General features: G+C 40.8%; 1 protein-coding gene across 7 annotated transcripts in view; it reads left to right on the forward strand.

Annotated features, from left to right (window-relative positions):
- Positions 1–9,138, forward strand: part of sema6bb (sema domain, transmembrane domain (TM), and cytoplasmic domain, (semaphorin) 6Bb) — a 150,518-nt gene extending 141,380 nt beyond the window's left edge. For all 7 annotated transcript variants that reach the window (XM_077224157.1, XM_077224154.1, XM_077224155.1 and 4 more), the window contains one exon: positions 3,684–9,138. In XM_077224157.1, the coding sequence (XP_077080272.1) occupies positions 3,684–4,612 (929 nt within the window). In that variant the 3' untranslated portion in view covers positions 4,613–9,138. The remainder of the gene's footprint in view (positions 1–3,683) is intronic.
- Positions 9,139–9,406: the final 268 nt, after the last annotated feature.

The raw sequence follows: 9,406 nt of genomic DNA on the forward strand, positions 1-9,406 counted from the left end.
AGTGTGTGTGAGTGTGAGTGTGAGAGAGAGATAGAGAGCAAGAGCAAAGGGAAGAGAATACAGAGCAGACCGAGATAGAAAGAGAAAAGATAATGAGTAAAGTCAGTGAACCATAAGCCACTGATACACACACACATGCACACGTTCGCATGTAAGGCCTCGTGCTAACATGAAACACTACACACACACAGTATCTAACGTAGTGCAGAAACTACTGCATGAATAAGTGTTTGTTACATAAGCAAAGCTGATAAGGGCCTGCTTTTACCACACTAAACCGTTTCACCCCACGCTAGAAGATCGGGTAATTAATAAACCTTGAGAAGGTTGCTTATTTGCTAGAAGAAAATCTATATTCCACCTGAGGTTTTTAATAACATGATCTCAACAAGAAACTGAAACCTGCTAGCATTTCATTAGCCGCCTCTCTGCTTACAGGTTGAAAAGGAGAGAGAGACTGAGAGCAATAGAGTGATACAGGGAATAAAAGAATAAGGGTACGTCCCCGGAGACAGCCAGCCAGCAGAAGATGAAAGGACGTGGCAGAGAGAGAGAGAGAGAGAGAGAGAGAGAGAGAGAGAGAGAGAGATGAGCGGGAGAAGATGTGCACAGAGATGGAGAGCGATAAGCAACAAACATCAAACTGCTAGTGAACAGACATGGGGAAAAAACAGGCAAAATGAAGGCAGTTAGTCCCTGGGCTCTGAGTCTTTTAGCACTTGGCCTATTGCCTTTTGAAGACCAACTCTAACTAGTCTGCTCCACCACCATTGTTCGCCTGTAATTGGAGCTTCCAGCTCAAGACGTGCTTGCTGCGCTTCAGCCTGACAGTCCGGCTGCCTTCCATTAAGCATTAATAAGTGAATGGGGAAAAAGGGGGTTTCTGTCACCCCGTCGGGAATGACGAAAAGAAAGAAACAGTGCCTGAGACTATCCTCTCCCCCTTCGTCCGCTCTCTTCTGTGTGTTTTGTTTCCCGTCACGACAAAGCGAAGTGACTACAAAGGCAACATCTATGATGGCCCCAATCTATTCATTGCATGCATGCACCATCTTCTTACTGTAAAAAAGGATGGACACATTGCAGGCGAGAGGAGAGAAAGAAAGAGAGGTGGCCCTCCAGACAGGCGGATGCTTTAATACGTCTCTTTCATTAAAGAGAAAGGCCGGTGTGGTTTGAGTAATATCTATCTGAGGCACCATCAGGGCTTCGCCTAGAAAAAAGCGACGTATATACAAAGAGCGTTTGATGTGTTTTAGGGCTGCTTTCAAACGAAATTGTGTTTTTAAAGAGTCAGGCTTTCCATGAGTTCTCATGACCTCAGGTGCGCTTCCAACAGATAAAGTTTACGATAAGGTTAACTTTGTTAACAATAGTTAATACACTAGCAGTGGTGTAAAGGACTTGCGTTACTGTATTTCATTACGGTATTATTTGGGGATTTTTGTTTTACTGGCTCGAGTGCTGTTGATTACTAGAGAAAAGCAACAGAATAGCAAATCAGGATGTAGTTGTTTTATAATTTATATCATTGAATTTATATCATCTTAATTTGCATACCAGTCCAATCTATTAAGAATGCAAGATTAGAATTAGATTAGATTTACATATGGTACATTGAAAATAGCATAACAAAGTTGCTGTGCTATATATTTAAATATAAATATTATATTTAATTTAAAATGCATAAATGTAAGAGTAAAAATGCATGAATGTAAATGTAAATCTTCATTAAATTTGTCTGTTAAATGTATATTTAATTGATAAAATAATCTAGATTAAAAAAGGCTTTTAACCATTTGTTCATGATACCTAGTGCATTAATGTTGATGGCTTATTATACGTTATATAATAATGTATTACTGGCACATTTGAATTTTCGTTCTTTTGTACTCCAGAGTTTGTTTGAAAAGTTCACAAAGTGTGTCGCACAGAGAAGATTTCAAGCACTCAAACTTCATCTTCTACCCCGTTGCCTTATGCCACCGAAAGTAAACACCACAATGCATAAACATAAACAACCTAGAAAATAGAATCATCCCAGCATCCCACCCTGCTCACCACATCCTTTCAGGGCCCCGTTCCTGATGCATGATGGGGCCCTCGTGAATGACAAGTGGGTTGCAACAGCATAAACAAGAACTGTTTTAGGCAGTGGTTTGTGACGAGAACCGCCCCATGCCAATGATGTTTATCCAACTTCTAGCAGCAATGCAGCCACACACCGGCAGCGGCAGCCAAAACGTTAATCATAAAGATGACAAAAACAAAAACGAATAGTTTACTGCTCTTTAGACAGCAGTTAGCTTGCTGGGAAAAGATACACACACCTGGTATCTGTCTGCGATAGAATAAATATAATGCCCCCACACCACAAACAAAATAGACAGAGAGCGGTAGCAGGGCAGAGACGGAGATAAACACAAATGGAGGGAGGGTAGAAAGAGACAGTGCAAGAGAAAGAGACACTGACTCAGCATCCACATGAATGCATTGATTGATTTGAAGTGTCATTTCGGTAATGTGGTCTGTCTCTCCAAAATGAATACTCTGAAGTAAACATGTATATTACCAGAATAGGCACTCTGTCACATCATTTCCCATGAAATGACCGCCATGGTACATGTTGTACAGTGCGGCTAATGTATATTTTAATTCAGCTGACTCTTTGTACACACAAACACCCACATTGAGGCAGCTATTATGAGCTAATTATCGTAGCAACATTTTTATTGATTGTGCCTCCTCTCTTCTCATTTTATTTGAGTTCTTAAACAAACAGCTGTAAGTGCTAATTAAGGCTGTTTATTTTCACCAATGTGAAATGGAAAATTTATCACAATAGAGACAAATGGTAAGCAGTTAAATTAATTTGTTTCAAGAGCGTTTCGTCTGCTAAGCCATTTTATGATGTTGGTTCTTACTGTTTTGAGTCACTGTAATAAATCTCCAGTTTTATTGAGTTTTCTCAAAATAATAACATATTGCCTATAGATTTACATGTTTGAGTAGTTGAATAAAACCATTCCATGAACCTTATTTTTTCAACAACAATTAATTTTTTTGCACCCTAAATTTGAAGGGACAGTTTTGGTAATTTTGGCTCACTTGCAGTTTTATCAAAAACAGGCATTGGTGTTTGAGCTCCAGAGAACACAAAAACCTAGAGGAATTGATCTGCTGCAGCACTATTTCTATGCTTTCCCTTTTTCCCTTTCCCTTCTCATCATCAATAATTAATTGGTGCTCTTCTGAGAAATTAAGTCTTCTGTCATTTCAGAAGTGAATGGGATCCATTGCTTGCATCCCTCTTTACTCCAGATCTATCACACCCAGGGCACTTTTGAATCTGTAAATACAGCTTAAAAGTTTCAATAATTGTCAGAATTATTCATTGTTAGACGTTTTTGAAAGTTAATGTTCCAAAACACGTAATTGATGATAGATACTTTCAGTCAGGAAGACAGTTATTACAGCAGTTAAAATGAACATCCACTTTAGATAGTAATGAATGCAATTAGTCTGCTATTTTCCTTCATTCATGCATTCATTTTTTTTCTTTTGTTTTGCTGGAAAAAAATAAATAAACTCAAGGTAATTTAATTTTGTGATTCTTTGTTAGGTATGAATGTGTTTTATGCTCACTTTTATGCTCACTTCTGTTATTCTTTCCATGTGTTCAGGTCTTCTGCAGGAGAGTTTCATCGAGGAACCAGATGGCTTGGTGTCCGTGAACCTGCTGGTCGTGTCTGCAGTTTCAGCTTTTGCCACCGGGGCGGCGCTGTCGGGTCTGATGGTGTGTTGGATAATGAGCCTCAAGCACCGTCAACGTTCCAGAGCTGGTGGATCTGGTTTGGGGAATCGGCGCAAGGGTGACAAGGAGCAAAGCGTGCTTGGACACGGTCGCAGCGGTTCCGTGATCAGCGTGACTCGTATCAGTGGCAGCGAACGACCCCACTCGCAGGTTGAGAATCTGTTCACCAACGGCTGGCCAAAATCTGGAGATCTCGACCCAGGACTTCCCACTCCTGAACAGACACCTCTGCAGCAGAAACGTCCAACTCCAAACGTTCATCTCACAGACTGCGATTGGGACCAGAGCCATACTTTCCTGGCCCAGACAGGGACACCCTGCACAACGAACTCTGCGGTCATTTACCTGAGCTCCAAATACTTGCAGGGTGGGCGGCAGGAGGGATCGGGCGATGTTCCCTCGCATTCAGAGCGGCAGCGTTACCTTATCCTCTCCCACCCTGCAAATCAGCGGGATCAGGGTGGGCAACCATCCGCCCCACCAACCCGCAACTCTACTGGTGAATACAACTGTCCGACCACACCTCAAGACTCCCCTGACCGCAGGAGGGTGGTGTCGGCTCCTACCACGACCACGCAGACGGACTATGGTGAACATCTGCGATGGTCCCGCGACGGGCTCAACTTCAATAGCAACAACGTGACTCCTTCTGGCCACCACCCATATCCGATACAGCCACGTACTAATGCAGCATTAGTACGGCCAGGTCACCATACTCAGCGGGGGCACAATGAGCTACAGGACTACAGCCACCTGCTGGTGAAAAGTGTAAGTGAGCGCAACCCTAATGGCCAATGAGTGGTCCAGGCCGTTCACACCCTTCAGAGTCCCATCACCCCCAAGACTCAGACTCCTTCTGTAATCCTGCCCTTCCTGTCCTCTCTCACTGCCATCCAGTGTCTTTCAAGTCCCCCACCAGTGGCTGAGCTCTAGAACTACAGAGAGTGAGAGAATAAGAGCGTTGATGGTGTTAAAGCTGCCGTCCTCCCCAGCCTGAGGGTTGACGCCACTTAGCAAGTTTGCGGCTTCTATCACGCCCTGTCTAATGAAACGGGAGGATCGCTTGGGAATAACGGATGTGATGGGTGATGGGAGGTGAAACATAATCATAATCCTGCGAATGGGTATGTTGACTGTTTAGTATAACGAAGCGGTCGCGGATTGTCTCTCTGTAATATCACGCTCTGTAAACCATTCAATGGAAGTGATCCGTTTCGTTTTCACTTCCTTCTTGCTTTACGTTTGAGCCTGTGGATGCTTCTTTTGTGTGCGTCCCGGGCCTTTGCAGACAAGCTCAAACTTCCTTTTGTCTGTTTGTGTGTGTGTGTGTGTGTATGTGAGCCGCGCCAAAATGTGCTTGTCGACCAGACTTGATGTGAATGCAAAATTCACTGTAGTTTCGTAAGTGATCTGATGTCAAATGACTGACTACCCCTCCCTCCCTTACCTATTAAGTGTCAGGAAGCAATCAAGAAAACTGCCATGTGACTTTATTTTCGACTTGTGTGCTGGAATATCAGATGTAAATGGGTGATAGAGAAGAGCATTCGCCAAAAATCATGGATTAATCTACCCATGCTTTCTGGAAGGAGCAGGGAAGCACTGTGGAAATGACTTTATATTGCGTACAGGGGCATATGTTGGCTTGACCCATTTATTTTGTGGTTTATCTTCAAAACCAAGATAAGTGTGTTTTTATCCCCTGCACATGTTAGAATTAGAGCAGAGCATTTGCAACACTTTCTCTTTCTTTCACTCGGCCTGGCTTCGTTCTCTCTGCAGTCTATTGAGTCAAATGTGAGCTTGGTTGTCTGGGCTGGGCCGGGTCCACTAGGGAGCTGCATTCTGAGTGTCTCACTGACACTAGGTTTCTTTGTGCGGTCCAGTCAGACAAGACCATCCCAACAACAAATAGCCGTTAAGAGTCATGGCCAAGCCATCATCCAAGCCCAGGAGAATGTCAATGAGGAGCCAGACAGATCGGACCCCTCTGGGTCCCCCCTCACTGCCAGCCTTCACAAGCCACACAGAATCAGATGAATACAATGTTACATTTAGATAGAAAGCAAAAAAAGTCAAACCCAATGGGCTCCCGGTGGCACGGTGCCCACTTCAGCCATTGTTCAGTTTCCTCTGGCTCTCTTTGGATTTCTGTTTGTTTGTTTCAGGGTTGTAAACCCCACGAGAGGCATGAAAGAAATAGTGTACTATTCAATTCATTCACCTCTCAGTGAACGACGTTATCTCTGCTTTCTTCCCGTGGCGCACCAGTAATTCACCTAGCATTACATGAGTGTGTCCACTAGAGGGCAGTAATGCACATTACTGGATTTTTCTACTCAGTGCTCAATGGACCCTTTACATAGTGTGAGATGAGTAATTAAGAATCACATAAGATTTTTTTTTGTTCAGACACATTAAATTGGTCAAAAATGACACTAAAGACATTTATAACGTTACAAAAAATTATATTTCGAACAAGGGCTGTTCTTTTGAATTCCACAAAAATATCAAGCAGCACAACTAGTTTCAACATTGATAAGAAATGTTTCTTGAGCACCAAATCAGCTTATTTGAATTGTTTTCTAAAATGTCATGTGACACTGAAGACGAGTAATGGCTGCTTAAAATAAAAATGGTATATCAGCTGTGCTATACCAGGTATAAATTATATTTAAAAAAAATTAAATGCTAATAATATTTCACAATATTTTACTGTATTTTTTTTTTATCAAACTAAGCCTAAATCAGCATAAGAGACTTTAAAAATCATAAAAAAATCGTACTGGCCCCAAACATTTAAAAAGTAGTCCCCTTTTCTTTTCTTTGAGAAAGTCATGTAAATGTAATATACATATTTTTTCTTAAACCGTTGAAACAAATAGTAATGCAAAAATTTGCTTTGGTCTCACATGTACTTCCCTAGAAGACTACCCTACTATTATTTACGTTCCAAACCCAAAAAATGTGAAAATGGTCCATGAGAAAGTTTGACATGCATTGTCTGAAGATCCTATAATCAACAATACTTCAGCACCAAGTGTATGTTGGTTTAAAAACAGGCCGTGTTCTAAATGAAAACACTGGTGAGTTGCTGATAGAGACACAATATAAGAGCACAGGGCAGGAGTGCGTTCTTTTAAATGTGGATTGATGAAACCGCTGAAGCTGAACATTAAAGCCATTAATGAAGTGTATAATTTATGGGTTTTAAGTGCCAATGCATGACTGAGTTCCAAACTGTATAATTATTTTACACAATCAACATTATTGATGCAGTTTTTTAACTGATGCTGTCACCCTTTTGTTTTTAAACTTTTCCACCCTCACACAGACTACATGCTGAAAAAAGCTCTGCCCACCCATGCATGCTCTCGCCCTGTATCCCTCTCTCCGGCTTTTCACTCTGTTGCACCATTAAGCGAAACATGATTGATTCCGCTAAGTCTATCTTAGCCCTAGAGATGATCGTGAGAGACGTGCAGAAATGCAGGCACCCACTTGCTTACTCACAGCCAGATTTTACAAAGCAATCGCCTGAGATGTGGGCAGCAAAACTCAAGCAGCGAATCATCTTTCCGACCGGATCCCATATAAGTAACAAACCAGAAACTAGCAGCAAGCGCAGGTCAAAGTTATTGTGAAATGCTGTATGCAATCGCTAAACACCGTCTGGGTTAATTCGCACAAGATTTTGAGGCGGTGAAATGGAGTTAATTTGCAGTGGAGCTCTATAAAATGCTTTGCCGGGGAAAATAAAATAAACAAGGGTTGTTTCACTGTTTCCTATGTCGTAATTCTCTTAAGCAAGAAATGGAGTTGGCCATAAACACTCTGCTATGGATTTGTTTGGACAGAAATATATCTAGCTATGTTTTAGAAAGCTCCCTACTCTCAATTTTCCAATTAAAATGCTGCCTGTGAACAGTGAGGACAGTGCGCTCCAGGCTTTCTCATTGTCTGGGTTTTTCTTTCTCCGCTTTGTCTTTTAAAGCCCTGAGATTTTTTTTTTTTTGACAGCCCCCCAGCCACAAACTGCCACAGCTAATGGGCCACCCGACGAAATGCGCAAACACAAAGAAAGAAATGGTTTGTTTCGAAATGAAATGCTTTCAGTTTGCAAAACCTGACATCTGACAAGCACAAACAGAGTTTGAAATTTTTTTTTGTAAAGTTGTAGAGAATATATTAGCCAATACTGATATCTTCATTTTTATATTTGTTTATTTGTTTGTTTTGTGGTAATGTTTTAGGTTGGTTTATTGAGTTCATGAAAGTGATTTGATTTGCTTTCTGGTGTGTGAATTTTTTTTCAAACAATGACAATGATTATTCTTCGACTGTGACCTGAATTTCAGTGTTTGATCCTGGTTCATGAACTGTGCAAAGCCTTTTCTCAGAAAAAAAAAATGGATGGGAGATGTTACTCCTGAATGAAAGAGAAGAAGAAAACACTTTTGCAAAAGAGCCAAGTCTTCTGTTAACTGTGATGGACTTCTGATTTGTCTCGCACCGGAGGCTGTTCGTGTTACTGGGTCCATTGTCATTAAATGACAAGTCGTGTCCCCTTCAGTGTACATAATGGTTTCAGTGCTTAAATGTAATTTAAGTGAACTATCTGCATGAACACAGCCTCGGTCTGGGGAAAACAGAGGTAGTGTGTACTACAACACGACATGCTACTGTGTGCCCTATTAATGTCCACCAATCAGACTGTCACATGCATGCTTCCCAAATCAACAATACAAATGCACACACACACACACACACAAGATCACAAACACATGGACAGTGTGGTTCAAAAGTCTAGAAAGATTCTATTTAGCTTTTTCTTATTTAATAGAATGTTTTTCATTACAAATTATATTATCACCATAATAAGTTAAGTGAAAAGATGAATTGAGAAATGAATTTAAGAATGTCTTAGTATTCGGTTTGTCCCTCTTTTGCTTTAATGACAGCAGCACTCAAGCTGCATGTAGTTCACGTAAAACCTGATGATTGTGTGCTCCAGCATGATTTGAGATTATCCAAAGAGCATCTTGTGCTTTTTTTTCTTTTCTGTACAAAATCACATGAAAAATGTCACAAGTTTTATTTCATTGCTGAACTGGAAATAGTGCTAAATCTTAAATATATCATATTCTTTTAATGCTGTAAAGTTTCAAATTTTCTCAGACTTTTGTACTCTACTGTACTTAAACACACATGCGCGCACACATTTCTACATCTGAAAACTCATTGTCCTCAGTTCTGGCTGTCATTGAGCATGGAGACTGTGCTCTGTTATCATTTCCTGTTCTAATAAACCATCAAGAACCTAACTGGTGTTTGCTTTTTCTTAAATTTTTCTGGTGCACTGCTTATTTATCTTTTTTAAATGCATTATTGCTTGTACTTTGTGCCGCTCTTAAGCAGGTTTCAGGGAAACTTGGATATTTAAAAAAAAAAATGACATTACATAAACAAATCTGAGAAAAGCTTTTTTATTGCCAATGTGCGAACAGCTTGTAACGAAACTTTAAAAAAACGAGACCTTCCCACAACGGTTTTCTATGAAAGACTCTGGACGTTTTTGCTGGGAAAATCAAA

The sequence above is a fragment of the Siphateles boraxobius genome, unplaced genomic scaffold (assembly GCF_051911475.1).
Source record: "Siphateles boraxobius isolate OS27281-9 unplaced genomic scaffold, OSU_SipBor_1 9, whole genome shotgun sequence".
Lineage (NCBI taxonomy): Eukaryota > Metazoa > Chordata > Actinopteri > Cypriniformes > Leuciscidae > Siphateles > Siphateles boraxobius.